This window comes from Thalassophryne amazonica, chromosome 3 (assembly GCF_902500255.1).
Source record: "Thalassophryne amazonica chromosome 3, fThaAma1.1, whole genome shotgun sequence".
Classification (NCBI taxonomy): Eukaryota; Metazoa; Chordata; class Actinopteri; order Batrachoidiformes; family Batrachoididae; genus Thalassophryne; species Thalassophryne amazonica.
In genome coordinates, this window is record NC_047105.1 from 108,567,289 (window position 1) to 108,586,088 (window position 18,800).

Genomic DNA, 18,800 nt, shown 5'->3' on the forward strand with positions numbered 1-18,800 from the left:
ATTGACATCAGAACTGGCCAAGACTCTGTGGGGTGTGAAAGGCTAACAAGCGCATAACTTGCTATTAGGGCCAGGTTTTGTTGATCTGCTGATATCTTTATAACGTTGATTTCATTGTTCTGAGCCATTCTCCAAACATGATGCCTGGCATTCACACCAGAAAAGTTCAGTCTTTGTCTCATCAGACAAGAGAATTTTGTTTCTCGTGGTCTGAGAGTCCTTCAGGTGCCTTTTGACAAACCTCAGGGGGGCTGCCATGGACCACTCTATGATAGAGGCCTGATTGGTGGATTGCTGCAGAGATGGTTGCCCTTCTAGAGGGAGCTCTGACAGAGTGACCATCGGGTTCTTGGTCGCCTTCTCCCCCAATTACTTAGTTTAGACGGCCAGCCAGCTCTCGGAAGAGTCCTGGTGGATCCAAACTTTTTTCCCATTTATGGATGATAGAGGCCACTATGCACAGGTGGACTCAAAGCTGTAGAAACTTCTCAAGGATGATCAGTGGAAACAGGATGCTCCTGAGCTCAATTTTGAGCTACATGGCAAAGGCTGTGAATTCTTAACGTGTTAACAAGGAGGTAATGGTCTTGTGGTTAAGCATTGTTATACAGACCAGAGGATCCTGTGTTCAAACCCCAGCCTGACTGGAAAATCACTAAGGGCCCTTGGGCAAGGTCCTTAATATCAGAGTTGCTCCCGATGTGTAGAGAGCGCCTTGCATGGCAGCACCCTGACACGTGCGTGTGTGTGTGCGCGTGCGCACAGAGTGTCTGATGCAGATGGAAAAGCACTATATAAATGCAGTCTATTTACCATTTACGTGTGACTGCTTAGTTTTTCTGTCTTTTTTTTCCATTTTTTTAAAAATAAATTTTCAAAAATCTAAAAAAAAACAAACCTTTTTTCACATTGTCATTATGGGGTTCTGTATGTAGAATTTTGAGGGTGGGGGAAAAATGAATTTCATCCATTTCGGAAAAAGGCTGTAACATAAAATGTGGAAAAAATAAAGCGCTGTGAATACTTTCCAGATGCACCGTATAAGGCCTCTAGTGTCTTTATGATTACCTGATTTTAAACTACATTTCTCCATAGCTCTGAATAGGACTTTCCATCTAATGGAGTTGAATACCTTTTCTGCATCTAAGCTAACCAGCATGGCCTGAATTTTATTTAGATTTATGTATCTTACTTGTAAACATCTAACACAACCCCTGGCAAAAATTATGGAATCACCGGCCTCGGAGGATGTTCATTCAGTTGTTTAATTTTGTAGAAAAAAAAGCAGATCACAGACATGACACAAAACTAAAGTCATTTCAAATGGCAACTTTCTGGCTTTAAGAAACACTATAAGAAATCAAGAAAAAAAGATTGTGGCCGTCAGTAACGGTTACTTTTTTAGACCAAGCAGAGGAAAAAAATATGGAATCACTCAATTCTGAGGAAAAAATTATGGAATCACCCTGTAAATTTTCATCCCCAAAACTAACACCTGCATCATATCAGATCTGCTTGTTAGTCTGCATCTAAAAAGGAGTGAACACACCTTGGAGAGCTGTTGCACCAAGTGGACTGACATGAATCATGGCTCCAACACGAGAGATGTCAATTGAAACAAAGGAGAGGATTATCAAACTCTTAAGAGAGTAAATCATCACGCAATGTTGCAAAAGATGTTGGTTGTTCACAGTCAGCTGTGTCTAAACTCTGGACCAAATACAAACAACATGGGAAGGTTGTTAAAGGCAAACATACTGGTAGACCAAGGAAGACATCAAAGCGTCAAGACAGAAAACTTAAAGCAATATGTCTCAAAAATCGCAAAATGTACAACAAAACAAATGAGGAACGAATGGGAGGAAACTGGAGTCAACGTCTGTGACCGAACTGTAAGAAACCGCCTAAAGGAAATGGGATTTACATACAGAAAAGCTAAACGAAAGGCATCATTAACACCTAAACAGAAAAAAACAAGGTTACAATGGGCTAAGGAAAAGCAATTGTGGACTGTGGATGACTGGATGAAAGTCATATTCAGTGATGAATCTCGAATCTGCACTGGGCAAGGTGATGATGCTGGAACTTTTTGTTTGGTGCCTTTCCAATGAGATTTATAAAGATGACTGCCTGAAGAGAACATGTACATTTCCACAGTCATTGATGATATGGGGCTGCATGTCAGGTAAAGGCACTGGGGAGATGGCTGTCATTACATCATCAATAAATGCACAAGTTTATGTTGATATTTTGGACAATTGAAAGGATGTTTGGGGATGATGAAATCATTTTTCAAGATGATAATGCATCTTGCCATAGAGCAAAAACTGCAAAAACATTCCTTGCAAAAAGACACATAGGGTCAATGTTAATGAGCAGATCTGATTTGATGCAGGTGTTAATTTGGGGGATGAAAATTTACAGGGTGATTCCATAATTTTTTCCTCAGAATTGAGTGATTCCATATTTTTTTTCCTCTGCTTGGTCTAAAAAAGTAACCGTTACTGACTGCCACAATCTTTTTTTCTTGATTTCTTATAGTGTTTCTTAAAGCCAGAAAGTTGCCATTTGAAATGACTTTAGTTTTGTGTCATGTCTGTGATCTGCTTTTTTTCTACAAAATTAAACAACTGAATGAACATCCTCTGAGGCCGGTGATTCCATAATTTTTGCCAGGGGTTGTATTATCATGTGTTTGACATGATGGAATGAAACCTGTTTGATCAATATTAATTATTTTGGGCAAGTTTTTTTTTTTCACAATAATTGAAGTAAACAATTTATAGTCCACATAAACACACTATTTTGTCTGTAATTTGCACAGTTTGATTTATCTTTACTTCCTTTAAGGCCCGGTCACACGGCATACAACAATTCCTGAACGAAGGGAAAAAGTAAAAAAGTCACAAATTGTTGAGAAAAGGTGGACGAACGAGCTTTATCACTGAATAGCCTGTGAATCAAGAACACAAAAGGGGCAAAAGAGGGACAAAACAAAACCTAAGGGAACGTTGATCACAATGCTTTTAACGAAACACACCTGGAGCCACTGCTAGAGTAGTGTGTGTCTGCATCCCTGAGTTCCCGGACTTGGTGCTGGGACGGAGCTCAGCTGCAAACAGAATTGTATGAGTTGACCCACTGTGGAGATCTGTGTGCACGTTGGTGTATCCACCCCCTCTGGTTCCTCGTCCAGAACAAAAGAAGGATCACATCCTTCATCAGAATCCTCACTGTCTGGTTGAGTCTCTGATGACACGCTGCATGCTCAATCTTGCTCCAATTTATAAAAAAAATAAATAATAATAATACTGAAGCGCTAAACATTCATAAGATGCCTCATTTTTGCAAAAAAAAAAAAAAAAAACACCACCACACGTGCGAAATACGCCACCAAAATACACTGCAAGCATGCCAAATATTTCTCACATCTCTCAAATTCCAAAACTCTAATCGCTGTCTGTACACCCAAAATACGTGCGTACGAGACAAGTAGAGATAGCTAGTGCTGTGTCTTTCTTTGCATTTTTTTGGAAACCCTACTGTTTCTGATGCACGCACAGGCGCTGTGTATGTGGATCAGACACACGCACGCATGCACTTCATCTTCTCTCCATCTTATCACACTGGGTTAAACGAGGCTGATCGCATTCCTGCAAAGCCTCCTACTGCGAACAAATACACAGCCATCAATGATCGTGTCGGGCATCAGCAGCTCCATGGAAACAAACTAGGCTGATCGTGCTCCTGCAAAGTCCTCCCACTGCGAACAAATATGCAGTGATCAAGGATCACTTCCTTAAAACTTTTGAACTGTCAGATTAGGGCTGAAATGATAGCCAAGTAATTCGATTATAAAAAATGTTCAAGGCAAATTCTGTGCCTCGAAGCTTCGTTTAACATTGTAGTTCATATGCCAGGCCTGTGTGTGGCGCTGTAATGTCCCCAGGAAAAACAAACAGAAGAAGACTAGCGCAAGCGCTAATCAAATTAGCACAAAAACTACAGCTTTCCAACGCGTCAAACAGAGTGAAATAAAGCCTTTTAGGAAAAAGACAGTCTATGCTGATCATCTGAAATAGCTTACTGTGCATTTAAAGCAAAGCAGTGTGTTTTGTTTGTTTGTTTGTTTGTTTTTTAAAACACAGTTTTGTCTGCTGGCCGCTCTACGCGCGGTGGCCGGCTGCTGCCTCTCTCTGCCCGGTGTGAGCAGCTCAGCACTGCCCTCACACAGCTCCGTCCCGGCCACAGACAGTCTCTGGAAGAAGTCCACTCTTTCTTCTGTGTTTTGATTAGACTCGCAATGAGTGTTTCGCTTTTTAATTTTCGCTTTTTTGGGCAACACACAATGCTCCACAAACACGGGAACTCAAATAATAATAATAACAATAAAAAAACAGTGACTGTGAGGCTGCATGTTCAGCCTCCAGCTGAAAATGAAATGCATTGGGTGAATCACAGAGTGTTAAAAAAAATTCATGCAGGGACCCAGTCCACCACCTTAATAAATAAATAAAAATGGTTAAATTTTACAAGTTGGGGAAAACGAAAAACAGAAAGCCACAACCCATCGCCATTTCAGCAAAATGTCAAGACTTTTGCCGAGCTCCTGACACCAGGAAAGATGCAAAACTTTATGTGAAAAACAACAAAGATGTGAAAAAATAAATAATTACCCAGGAACATAGAAAGGGATACACTAAATTTGACAATCTCCGTGATGATGCAGTGACATTGTGCCATTACTTAGGGAGAGCCCTGGACTGTTAATGTTTTAAAACGCAGAAGTACTTTTTATCCGATTACTCGATTAATCGCCAGAATAATCGATAGAATACTCGATTACTAAAATAATCGATAGCTGCAGCCCTATGTCAGAGGCTGAAAGGGCCAGCAGGCTCTTCTCTCTGCATGGGCTGGAAGACAGCAAGCCTTTCAGAGTTCATGGACAGAATGCTGCAGCTCCGGCCGGACTTTTTATGCAGCAACTTTCTCGTCGGGTGTGTGCAGCGCTGGAATAAGACCACGATCACAGACTGCCATGTGCTGGTGGAGAGGCCAACAAATTCTTCCTGGCTGGCCAGCACCACTGCTTGACCGCATCAGCACTCGCCACATCACACGCAGCGGCAGAAGCCCCACACCACACACACCAGCTCCGCCGCAAAGGAGCTGCAAGTCTCCTTAACAGCAGCGCTCACAAACCGGCTTCTGTACTGTGTGACAGCATTCAGCTGGTCAGATGAAGTCAAACAAAAAACTAAGCAAACTTGTGAAGAACGACAGCAGAACAAAATACGGAGGAATTGAGGTTTTCGGTGGCATTCGTTCAAAATTTTCAGCAGTTTAAAAATCCTGACGTGGCGCCAGCTGCAGGAACGAAACTGCGCGAAGGTTAAATGATGCCAACGAAAGTTTAGATTCCTTGCTTTGTTGCCGATCGTTAAGTGTTGTGTGAATGGGCTTTTAGGGATAACTCATATAATTGCTGCTTTACATGATGCTGGGGTTTCCCCATTGGTCAGAACCCAATTAAAATTCCTTAACAAAATAGGTGTCAAACCCTCCCTCAGACTTTTGTACCACTCTGACCTGAATCCGTCTGCTCCTGAGGATTTATTAGCTTTCAATCTGGCAATAGCTGAATGAATTTCTTCTTTCGTTATTTGTGAGATTAGCTTTATTTTCTTTTACTGCAAGTTTTGGTAAGTTTAAAGATCTGAGTAACGTCTCATTTCTTAGTCAGTACTTAGACTGACTTATGAGCATAATTTTTCATAGTGTGCTTCAAAACCATTTTTAATCTCTTCAGTTTAATTATGTGTTGGTTTTAGGATCTGTTATCTGGTAAATTGTTTTCTTGTTGTCTTCGTTTGTATGCTAATAATTTTGAATATTTGCGCCCCCTTAATATTTTTGTTTCTTCTTCTTTTGAATTTCTTGTGTTTGTAGCTCTTCAAGCTGGTTCTTTTTAATTTATATTTTAATCTTTGGGTCTATTATGTTCAAATTTTAAGGTCATCCTCAATGGTCCTTGAGCTTTTCTTCTTTGTTTCTTGGGAAAGCATGCTACTGCAATTAGCTTCCCTCTCATTCCCACTTCACAGGTGTCCCAGAGCACATTATTGTTGTATTTTAAGTAATTTTGAATTTCTTTTCCAAACTGTTCAGATTTTTTTTTTATTGGTATACTAGGATTTAATTTCCAATGTGTAAACTTCCTTCTTGTATTTTTTAATGACAGATGTAATGACAGTTTTGTACACTGCTCCTATCAAAAAAATAGTACATTCTTGTTTGTTAGGTGTGGGGATGAATAGAAAGTATAGTCTCTTACGGGGGGATTTAAGTCTCTCTGGATGTCAGTCACTCCTCTTCCTGATAATAGTGAGTAAATTTTCTTTATTATTTTTGGAGGGTGGGCTATTTTTGTCTGCAATGAATCAAGATTCGAGCTAAGGGTGATATTAAAATCACCTCCACACACTAGAGTCCCTTGTGCTTCCATTGAAAATCTGTCAACAACATGTATATAAGAGCTTGGTTCTGAAGTTGGAGGAATACATTATAAAAGGTGAACAGATTCCCATCAGCTTTTCCTTGTATCAGTATGACTCTACCTTATCTTTGATATTAGATATGTGCTCATAAACAGTGAGGAAAATAAGTATTTGAACACCCTGCGATTTGGACATTCTCCCACTTAGAAATCATGGAGGGGTCTGAAATTTTCATTTTAGGTGCATGTCCACTGTGAGAGACATAATCTTAAAAAAAAAAAAAAAAAAAAAAAAAAAAAAAAAAAAAAATACGGAAATCACAATGTATGTTTTTTTTTTTATTATTATTTATTTATTTGTATGTTACTGCTGCAAATAAGTATTTCAACACCTGTGAAAATCAGTTAATATTTGGTACAGTAGCCTTTGTTTGTAATTACAGAGGTCAAACGTTTCCTTTAGTTTTTCACCAGGTTTGCACACACTGTAGCAGGGATTTTGGCCCATTCCTCCACACAGATCTTCTCTAGATCAGTCACGTTACTGGGCTGTCGCTGAGAAACAGAGTTTGAGCTCCCTCCAAAGATTTTTCTATTGGGTTTAGGTCTGGAGACTGGCTAGGCCACTCCAGAACCTTGATATGCTTCTTACGGAGCCACTCCTTGGTTATCCTGGCTGTGTACTGAGGGAAGGAGGTTGTTCCCCAAAATCTCACAATACATGGCCCTGGTCATCCTATCCTTAATACAGTGCAGTCGTCCTGTCCCACGTGCAGAAAAACACCCCAAAGCATGACGCTTCCACCCGCATGCTTCATAGTAGGGATGGTGTTTTTGGGATGGTACTCAGCATTCTTCTTCCTCCAAACACGGTGAGTGGAATTAAGACCAAAAAGTTCTATTTTGGTCTCATCTGACCACGTAACTTTCTCCCATGATTCCTCTGGATCATCCAAATAGTCATGGGCAAACTTAAGACGGGCCTGGACGTGTGCTGATTTAAGCAGGGGAACCTTACGTGCCATGCATGATTTTAACCCATGACGTCTTAGTGTATTACCCACAGTAACCTTAGAAACAGTGGTGCCAGCTCTCTTCAGGTCATTGACCAGCTCCTCCCGTGCAGTTCTAGGATGATTCCTCACCTTTCTTAGGATCATTGATACGCCACGAGGTGGGATCTTACATGGAGCCCCAGTCTGAGGGAGTTTGACAGTCATGTTTAGCTTCTTCCATTTTCTAATAATTGCTCCAACAGTTGATCTTTTTTCACCAAGCTGCTTGGCAATTACCCCATAGCCCTTTCCAGCTTTGTGGAGGTCTACAATTTTGTCTCTGGTGTCTTTGGACAGCTCTTTGGTCTTAGCCATGTTAGTAGTTGGAGTCTTACTGATTGTGTGGGGTGGACAGGTGTCTTTATGCAGCTAACAACCTCAAATAGGTGCTTCTAATTTGGAATAATAAGTGGAGTGGAGGTGGACTTTTTAGAGGCGGACTAACAGGTCTTTGAGGGCCAGAATGTCTGCTGATTGGCAGGTGTTGAAATACTTATTTGCAGCAGTAACGTGCAAATAAATTTATAAAATAATAATAATAAAAAAAAATCATACATTGTGATTTCCGGATTTTTTTTTTTTTTTTGATTGTCTCTCACAGTGGACATGCACCTAAGATGAAAATTTAAGACCCCTCCATGATTTCTAAGTGGGAGAACTTGCAAAATCGCAGGGTGTTCAAATACTTACTTTCCTCACTGTAGCGCGATAATCCTCTAGTATGTTTCACTCTGTTTAAGGAAGATAAAACATATTCAAATCCAGTTACATTTGTTCCACAAATCTGAGTGGTTAATCGTGTTGAGATTTCAGATTATAAAATATCGAGTAGACGGTGGCAAAATATTCGACAGTTTCATATTTGATTTGTCACTCCGCGCCCTGACTGCATGGCTGCCTGGGTTGGGGCCATCATCTGAGACCAACAAAAACTAGTGCAGCGACAACGATGCCGAAATGCGTGGATTTAATGGATTTAACTGGATTGATTGATTTTAGATTTAACTCGGTGCAGCTGGCGAGATGGAGAAATCTGTGCGTCTGCTCACAGAATTTTAAGTTTGGCGTGAACACACTGTTGCTACGGTAAGCTTTGACGAGCCGACCACACCCTTTCACAACGATTCGCTGATCGAATTACTGACAGAAAAATAAACCGTGCAAATGATGGAATTGGATTAGAATGGGAATAACCCTGTTGTGTCTGATTTGCGGACGTTCGTGCTGGATTATGGTCGCAGATCTGTTTTACTCAATTTGCGACTGTAAAATCCAGAGTGAATGTCCGCAAATCATCACACACAATAGGGTTATTCCCCAATTTAAATCTTTCTTTGGCGTTTTCCATGTTCAGTTTCCATCAAGTGAATTTCTTGCAGAAAAGCAATATCTGTTCTCTTTTTTTAATTTATTAAGGATTTTGTTCTGTTTGACTGGGCTGCAAAGCCTTTGGACGTTTAAAGAAATTATATTAATCATATGATATGACATACATACACCTCTACATAAACTGTATCACAGCCAAAGCAAATGCAAATTTCCCTTGTTGGAAAAAACAATCAAATTGCCCCAATTTTTGTATATAGAACAATAACCAACTTTCACACAACACCAACACCAACAAAAAAAGGGATCCTGTAATGGAGGGACCCATGTCCCTCTAAGCTCACTGTTGATTGATGGAGGTGAAAAAAAACCCTTTTGGTTGGTTGGGACTCCCCCTAGTGGTGGAGTGATCCTGCTGGTGCACTCCTTTAACACTAAGGAGTTCAACTCTGTTGTTCTGTTCAGTCAGTGATTTACAGTATTTTTGGAATACATAACAGCCTGGTGACAAAACATTTTTTACTTTTGTAGTATTCATGACTGACTCTGTTTATATGTTGTAGCTCCCAGCTGGTCTGCTCCTGGAAAGAGATAAACGGGCCAAGTGGAATGGCATCCCTACGCTGCTGCAGAAGATCTACGAGAGCAGCCACCCTAACAGTGACCTCGCCTATGCTCACAGCCTTCTGAAGGTGCTCATATAAGTCCTGTGATTACCACAATATCAAATAACTCAAATATTTTTGCTAACAGACTCCTAATTAGTGAGATAGGCGGTAACAAACTTTTGACTAATTAGCTTGTAGTTGCGAATTCAAATAGCTATAACCCAGAAAATATAGCGTCTACAGAGTTGGTTCTGGTGTCATTTTAAAGGTCTTGCCTATCTCTACAAGTCTGTGTTGAAACCATTCTTCTGAAATCCACCACAAAAATGTTGTAACCAATTACAAACGTCAAATGCAAATTCCAAAAAAGGATGCTCTTCAATTTTTTTCAAATTTCTACTAGAGGTACCTTACGGTGTATTAATTCATCTATGAAAGTTTTGTGATGGGCACTCGTAACAGTTTTAGAGCAGTGAGTAATAATATATTGCATATCTACTTGAAAATTAGCACTCCCGTATGTATTTGATATGTACTATGTACTCTCATACACGCTCATACTGGGTTAATGCTGAGTAATTACTAAATTCAGCAAAGATAGTTTCATGGGTCACCACCTAATCACTACTGTTGCTGCAGCTAGACAGGAAGATTCCATGAAGGTGAACAGCATGTTAGTGCTATCTTAAGCTGGGTTTACACTATGCGGGTTTTGGCCCTTTTTGAGCCGATTTTTCACTTGTGCGAGAATTTTTTTGGATCGCGCCAAGTTTCAGCTTAATTGTGCGTCCTGCATCGTGTAGTATACATGGAGTAACAAGCTACGTTTAACCTCTCACAATCACCTCCCCATCGATAATCGTATGGTCGGATAATATTCTGGTCGGCTCTCCTGAGGTTATCCATCCACGAGCACTGTGCATGTGCAAACACTGATGCGGAATTGGAGAGAGCAAAAACAGTGATCATCTCTTTGGGAGAGCAGTGTCTGTTTCTTTTTCCCTCCTTATTCTTCAACTCATGTAAAGTCTAGTGTTTTGTTTTTTTTTGTTTTTTTACACTTTGATGTCGCCCCTCGAGAGTTTTTGTAAAAATAAGAAATGTAAATAAAGTTTGACATGAAAAAAGAAGAAAAAAGCTTCTGTTTACATTTTGCTTCCGGAAACACGAGTCCGACGTGTGGCTTTTGAACGTACAATGTGAGTAGTCAGATCGCATCAGAGCATCGGGCCGTATAGTGTGAGAACATAAATCATGCACTCTGAACTTTTACATCCTGCGGTTTTGTCGTACAGTTTGAGCTGGAGCCCAGTACAACGATTGACAATATTGTACAGTGTCTGCCCTGCATTGTGTTTGTACAAAGAAAAGAATTGCATGTTGGTCAACTCAAAAATATTGTTAAATTATTTTGAGGTTGTACCAGTACAGGAAACAGTGATTAAGGATAGACAACATTAAAATAGGATCAGGAAACTTGCGCCAGTCAAAGAAATTGGTTGATATTTTTCAGTGTTTCACTACTGCCCTTCCAATTTGAAATGAACAACCAGTGCTAGGCCTGTTGACAAAATGTGAACTAAGTTCCATTTTCCGCAAGTCTCAGAAAGCTGTGCATTAAAGATATCTCATGTTGATCCTGTTTTTATAACCAATATGCATCCAAAATACACAATAACAGGAAAATAATTCATAGCGGTCCTGCCTTTCTCAGACCTGATTTAGGCTTTCACTTTCAGTGATGCAGCAGCGGCACTGGTTTCTTTCTTGGAGATTGTATAAGCCTTTAGATTTTTCAGATGCATGCAAGAAACGAGAATTGTCCTCAGTTTCGTTCACACAGCTCCAAACGCTGTGCCGCTCTCTGCCGAGTCAAGTTAGTCCGGCCGGAATCAGTAACTTCAGTGCGAATCACCGTTTAAATCAAATGCCACCTCTTAACAGATGTTGTAACACAGACAACAGACTAAAGGTTTTTTTCCTCCCAAAATGAGACGTCCTGCTTTCTTTATGAATTACATTGATGTTGACTTGCAGCATAGCCGGCTGTAAGAGCTCAGCTCAGAGGTATGAAGTGAGATTTGTGCCATTAATGTCTGAAAGGAAATGCTTTTGAGAAAAACTACAGATTTTTTATTATTATTCATGTCCAGAGATGAAGGATCCAGTGACCAATTTCATATTTATTTACTTTAAGACTCATTAAAATGTTATTGACATAGAAAACCCGTAAAGCCTACTTTTAGTACACAGAAAATTCACAGGAAGTATTAAGGGAATCGATAAGGAATTGGATCAAAAAGCGGAATCGATAATGGCATCGATCTTGATTTAAAAACTTATCAATACCCATCCCTTATTATTTATGTTAAAATGTGTTCATTATGCCAAAGACATTTAAAAACAGAGATGTTTAAATTTTTTTTTAAACGATGTTTAAAATATGATAAAGATAGAAAAGTTCTTTAAAACCATGTTTAAAATGTTTGAAAAGGGTGTAAATGTGTGAAAGAATGGAAAGTTCTTTTAAAAAAACATGTTTTAAAATGTTTACAAAAGCTGTAAAATGTGTAAATGCACAAACAGTTCCTTAAAAACGCACAAATACTTATAAAATGTTTAAAAGAATAAAAAGAAACTCACGAAGATAAGATACTGAAATTATGTGAATGTGTGTCGGGGGGGGTGGCTGTTGTGCAGGTATTCATTTGTTCTCTGAGGGGGTGGGCTCACTCTCCCATACTATGAAAACACCTGGTCTTAACTATCACATTCCAAAACATCAGGATTGATTTTGGCTTTTACAGGGAGATGTCAATCAGGTGAAGTTGTGGCAGCACCAGTTGATTGGCTACATTGATAAGTTGTCATTAACCACTAAATATCTTACTTTACCGTTTTGTTTTTGACTAGGTATTGTCATCTCAGCTCTCCATGGAGGCGATGTCTTTAGTCACAGAGGACCGGAAGGCTGCTCAGGAATCCACCTTCCCCAACACATACACTTTTGACCTCTTTGGTGGGGTTGATGTAAGTTGTGTATTTTTAGTGCCAGGTCCCATGTTAGGATTAAGGCTTGTTTTTTCAGGCAACCAGTTCTAAATTATGACCCAGAGCAGAAATGTACACAATGTCTGCTTATGTTCCTGTTTATTTTTTCCTAAAGCTGCTTGTGGAGATCTTGATGAGACCCACACTAACTATGCAGAAGAAAAAACCCAAAAGTAAGTCAGCAAATCTCAGACTGCGTGTTTGGGGCGTTTTTTTTTTTTTTTTTTTTCTTTTTTGAGTATGGATGAAAGTATTCAGGACATAATGTTGTCATTTTTGTGGCCGCTTTCTTGTAATGACAATGCACTGTCAACATGTCATTTCAATATAGTTAGCAAGGGCAGCACTAATGCCCAAGTGTTTCGGACAACATCCTTCTTCATTGACAAACTGGTGTTGTATACAGTGTCATCTTGTTCGTAGGTGTTGAAATTGTACATACTCTGTCAGAGGAGGTCGCACCTATATTTACAATTTTGGTGTGTTATGTGAGGTAAAGTAATTTTGGGTAGGGTGTGTGTGTGTGTGTGTGTGTGTGTTGCCAAAGACAGTAGGTCTAGGATTGCTTTTATTTGTCTGACTCTCCATTACCGTGGTTTATGTGCATGTAATATCTTGACAAAGATATCGTAATACTGGTCAAAACCAGTTCCCCAGTATCTTTACAAAGATTTTCTATATTGTGTGAAACTTTGTTCACAATGTCATGTCTCTAAGATCTTTAACAGTTTCAAAGTTGGGCAGATTTTGATTGCAGTTGTGGCTTCGGGCGCAGATTATCAGAAACCGTGTGTATTGGCAATGTGTATAATTTGGCAACATTTTGGAGCTATAACAGATTTCTACTTAACATTGGACGTGAAACTCATGATAGATTTGGAAACTGATACAGACTGTTTTTGAACAGCGAATGATGACTTGGTGAAGGACTGCCTTAGTATTCTCTACAATTGCTGTATATGTGTAAGTATCCTTTTACATTTCTGTAGACAATGAAAATGCTAAAGCCCATTTTACACCGGGCCAACGCAGAGTTGCATAATATGGTGTACCAACTACGCAGAGCTTATGCAGTCCTGCGTGGCAATATGCTGAGGGACGCAAAGGGGTCTGCTAAATGGACACAAAAAATGAAACATGTTTAATTTTTTAAATTAAACAAATATTTGTTTAATTTTTCGCAGACATTCGGCATAGAGCATTGCGTCAGTGCTCTACGCAAGTCTGCAACACTCCGCTACTGTATGCAAGTCTACATAACACTGCGCTACTGTACACCAAGCCTCCACAATTATACGCTACTCTACGCCAGTCCAGCAAAAAATCTGTTTAGATTTTTTATCAGTACATACCTGCATTGCTGGATTTTATTCATCCTGCTGGACTCTGCTGAACTTTGCTGGCAGTGAAGCTTCAAAGCCACAGAAGAAGAGGTGGGGCAAAACCACAGAAGAAGAAGCAGACCAAAGCCCCCCCGTATGTAACATACATAGCCATTCCTGCGTAATAGATACGCAGCACAATGCAACTCCACCCAGGCGCAGTGTGAAAGGGGCTTAAGAGTGGAACTAAAAGGACTTTGTTTGCAGTTGGTCTGTGTTGTATTATCTCTGCATGTTCATGAACAGGACAAAATGTTTTCTTAAATTTGCAAATGTTTTGAAAAATTGACAGATGGAAGGGGTCACAAAAAGCCTGGCAGCGAGGGATGACTTCGTTCTGTTTCTTTTTACCCTGATGACAAACAAGAAGACTTTTCTACAGACTGCTACTCTAATTGAAGACATACTGGGAGTTAAAAAGGTCAGTGATGCTTTAAGACAAATTAAATTAAGCATGCTTATAAATTGAAAAATGGAATAGCATTATCTGATTATACAGTTGTCTGTTTAAAGTTAAGGCCCCTTGACACGAGCATCTCTTTGATTCACGCAGTAGCACACGTGTTGTCGTGATGATCCCACCCGCGCTGTTCCCAGCTGGACACTGTTCTTTGTTCTACTGGCTGCCATGCTCTCTGTGCTGGACACTGTGTATATAAAATAATTATTTTGTGTCGGATTCATATTTCTCTGCAAATTGGTCGTTGAAAACGGCTGTAATCACTTCCTGAATCACAGAGGCTCATAATGATGGCTAATAAATTAGCCATCATTATCAGGGTATTTCCTAGTTCAAAATGAGCCTGAAGTGTACTCCACATGTGGGGAGGTATCTTGTTTACGGCACATGTACATACACATTTGTGGTCTCAGATTAATTCAGGAAAACAAGTTGTTGACAAATTATCAAAATGCATCTTATTTAAAAATTTTTGAGTGCCCTGTGCAGCAGATAAAAGAAAAGCTTACAGCAGTTAAACTGTTTGACTCAGAGTTGGTCTGTCTTTCTAATAATGACTCACATGATAAGCCAAAAGAAATTACATTATTGTGGCAGCACGGTGGCTTAGTGGTTGGTACTGTTGCCTCACAGCAAGAAGGTCATGGGATCACATCCCATCTGTGGCCTTTCTGTATGGAGTTTGCATGTTCTCCCTGTGTTTACGTGGGTTGTCTGTGGGTGCTCCGGCTTCTTCCCACTTCCAAAAACATGCAGGTTAGATGAATTGGACACTTTCGAATTGACCGTAGGTGTGCGTTTATGAATGTGTTTCTGTCTATATGTGGCCCTGTGATAGGCTGGCGTCCTGTCCTGGGTGTACCCTGCCTCATGCTCTATGACTGCTGGGATGGTCTCCAGCCCCCCCCCTTAACTCTTAATTGGAGTAAGCGGGTACAGAAAATAGATGAATAACTTTGCAGTATTGTGCTACAAATTGATTGGTAGCTGTCCATATGACATTGGCTGCTGTGTGGACAATACACAGAAGAAGGCATTATTATAAGACATTTATCAAAGCTTTCACCGTACAACTTTTCTTTGACACATAAATGAAACGCAGTTTAATCTATCACTGCTTTGACTTTTTATTTGACTTTTATTTTTATAATACCAAAGAAAAAATCTTGTGGCTTGCTATCCATTTTGACTATGTGCTTGTGAGGTCATATGAAGCACTGCTGCATGAAATGCTACATTATAACACTTTAGTTCAGTGTAGTTCAGTGAATGCACACTTCAAGGAAGTGGTAAGCTTTGACTGTTTCAGGTGAGGGCCACCCATTGGAAGAAAAAGTTGCAGTCCCTGAATTAGCCACTTGAGCCTGGCTCCAAAAGAGTGTAGGTTACCATTCAAATCAATGTTAAGTTTCCTAATTTTGCATTGTTTCTGATGTGTCATGCATGGCTGGGACCCCAGTCACACCTTGGTTACATTAGCTGCAAGAGACGGAGGCAAAGTGACTAGCTGCCTTTCATTTTTAATCAAAAGTGGGTGTTTTACAGCAACAAGAGACAAGTGGTCACTATGCTGCCAGCTAGATCAGGCCACAATAGATGAGAAGCTTTTTTTTTTATGCAAATGCTGATTGATGCGACCCAGCAAGTAACAATCCAAGTGACAGTAGCATGACGCATGTTGTTGGTTATATTGATAGTTATTTGCAATAAAGTTCATGTTAAATTGTAAAACATCACAAATCAATTACATTTTTTTATCGTAAGGGTTTGATTATGAAATATTAAAGGATAATTAACTGAGCAAGCAAGGTTAATAATTTATTATATGGCTATTGCATAACCACGCAAACTTGCGGTATTGCTAAATATGAAAGCTGCTGACTGTTTTGGGCTCATAGTCAGACCTGTTCACTTCACCTACATGAAGAATTTGCTGACAGATGCTCCGGTCGTCCACCCCAGGTCCCATTTAGATATTTGTGGAGTATGTTCATGTCCAGCTTGGTTTTTCTAATTGTGTTTTTAGTTTCTTGGTTTGTAACAAATATGATGTGTTATGGTCCGATTGTCATGGTAACTGGTCTGATATTGAGAATTATTATCACTTTACCGGGGCGTTGCTAGGCCAGTATCATAGATTTACGTCGACGGTATCTGGCTATACCTGCCCGCTGTGCGTAAACAAATGACGTCATAGCGCGCGCAGCCCAAGAACTGCCCGCGGGGGGGGGGGGATTTTCGGAGAGGAAAAGTAAAAGGCGAGAAGTGTGTTTTGGTCCCAATATGGCTATTCCGGATGATTTTCTTATGGATAGTACAACAATGAACAGCAGCTAAAGCAGTCAGCTTGATGAGGACGCACTGCTGAATTTGAACAGCAGCGCGCGCGCTCCAGGCGACAAGGCAGAAGTTAAGTGAGCCAACTTTTTATGTACGCGTTACGTGTTGTGTATCTCAGTAAAAAGTGATAATAATGCAAATAACATGCTGTTGTTGTGCGGTATGCATTTTTCTGAGTCCCTCCGTCCATCCCGTCGTCCGCAATGACAGCTAATCGCCCTCGTCTAACTCGGGCGAATAGCTTTCATTTTGGGCGACTGGGCATGGACGTCGGGCCACTTAAAATGCATACCGCCCTACAAAAGCATGTTATTGTATTCATATCATACCAGAAATCAGCCAATCAGAGTGCACGTAACGTCACAGCCATATAATAATATGAATTACTACCTTTTTTAAATTTGTATATCGGCAGATATCTGGATTTTCTTTTTTTTTTTTAACTCTCCAATATAGCCACAAAAAAAAAATCCTCATCAGTCTGTCCCTACCTAACAGTATCTGAAGGTTGTTACAAATGAGGGAAAGTAACTCTAAGGGGAATATGTGTGTTCAAAAACAGGACTGACAAATGCAAAACATCATTGTGTTTGACATTTCTCAGGAAATGATCCAGTTAGAGGCCATTCCCAACCTGTCAGGCCTGGTCCAGAGCTTTGACCAGCAACAGCTGGCCAACTTCTGTCGCATCCTGTCTGTCACCATCTCGGAGCCTGATGTAGGAAATGATGACAAGCACACCCTCTTGGCTAAAAATGCCCATCAGAAGCGAAATGCTAGTCCCTCACGTGCGGAGGTCAACCAGGGTAGGGTATTTCAGACTGAATATGTATCAAATGTTGCTACAAAAGAATGGATTAACTTTAATCAAGCCCTCACTTTGTCACCAGTGACTCTGTTGAATATTCCTGGCTTCATTGAGAGACTCTGTAAGCTTGCCACCAGGAAGGTGTCCGAGGCTACAGGAACGAACTTCCTGCAGGAGCTGGAGGAGTGGTACACGTGGCTTGACAATGCTTTGGTGCTGGATGCTCTCATGCAGATGGCCACAGAGGAGGTTGAACAGAGTAGCACAGGTGAAGTGATAATGTCACTATTTGTACACACAGTTTATAGGTTTCCTGTAAAATACAGCTTAACTTTATTTTCCTCTCCAGAATCATCTGATGAGAGTTCCCTGGCAACCAGTCCTCTGAGACATCGTCTTCCCCAGTCCATGAAGATTGTCCATGAGATTATGTATAAAGTGGAAGTACTCTATGTGCTGTGTGTCCTTCTCATGGGCCGACAGAGAAACCAGGTCGTCAACAACAGAAGGATCAGCCTTTTTTTGAAATATATATTTGAAGTATGTATTTTACTGACTGTAATGTTGTCCTTTACAGGTTCACAAGATGCTGGCTGAGTTTCGTCTCATTCCGGGACTAAATAACCTGTTTGACAAGCTGATCTGGAGGAAGTACACCGCTTCAAATCATGTGGTGCATGGGCAAAATGAAAACTGCGACTGCAGTCCAGTAGGACCTTCTTATTTTTATAGTGCTACCATTTGAAAACTCTGAAATTAAGAACATTAGACATGATTATAACATTACCTGTCCATTCTCATCCTGTAGGAAATCTCCTTTAAAATCCAGTTCTTGCGGTTATTGCAGAGTTTCAGTGATCACCATGAGTAAGCATCTAATAATCTAATTTCGATGAGCTTTGAGTTTCCTTTTTTTTTTTAAGTTGTCTTTTGTACTTAAACATGTTTCTTGACTTTCAGAAACAAGTACCTTCTGTTGAATAGCCAAGAGCTGAATGAACTTAGTGCCATTTCCATGAAGGCCAACATCCCTGAGGTGGAAGCTCTGGTCAATACAGACAGAAGCCTTGTTTGTGATGGCAAGAAGGGCCTCCTCACGCGTCTCCTCACTGTCATGAAGAGGGAGCCTCCCGAGTCATCTTTCAGGTCAGCCTCATGAAAACAACTGAAATCAAATCAGTTAGACCCATTGGCCTTCTTGAAAGGGTACAGTTGTCTACAGTGGCTGCAGAAAGCCTTCACCTATTGGACTTGTACATGTTTTTATTTTA

The 18,800-nt window shown here is 40.2% G+C and overlaps 1 protein-coding gene across 2 annotated transcripts in view; it reads left to right on the plus strand.

Annotated features, from left to right (window-relative positions):
• trpc4apa (transient receptor potential cation channel, subfamily C, member 4 associated protein a) overlaps positions 1 to 18,800 on the plus strand; it is a 45,766-nt gene that overhangs the window by 18,053 nt on the left and 8,913 nt on the right. The window contains exons 2-12 of one of the 2 annotated variants that reach the window (XM_034167258.1): positions 9,444 to 9,572; positions 12,402 to 12,518; positions 12,655 to 12,712; positions 13,447 to 13,502; positions 14,214 to 14,342; positions 17,326 to 17,527; positions 17,612 to 17,797; positions 17,879 to 18,021; positions 18,107 to 18,238; positions 18,338 to 18,396; positions 18,490 to 18,675. In XM_034167258.1, coding sequence (XP_034023149.1) covers positions 9,444 to 9,572; positions 12,402 to 12,518; positions 12,655 to 12,712; positions 13,447 to 13,502; positions 14,214 to 14,342; positions 17,326 to 17,527; positions 17,612 to 17,797; positions 17,879 to 18,021; positions 18,107 to 18,238; positions 18,338 to 18,396; positions 18,490 to 18,675 — 1,397 coding nt within the window. Of the gene's footprint in view, positions 1 to 9,443; positions 9,573 to 12,401; positions 12,519 to 12,654; positions 12,713 to 13,446; positions 13,503 to 14,213; positions 14,343 to 17,325; positions 17,528 to 17,611; positions 18,022 to 18,106; positions 18,239 to 18,337; positions 18,397 to 18,489; positions 18,676 to 18,800 lie in introns of both variants that reach the window. The other variant, XM_034167257.1, reaches the window with a different exon arrangement.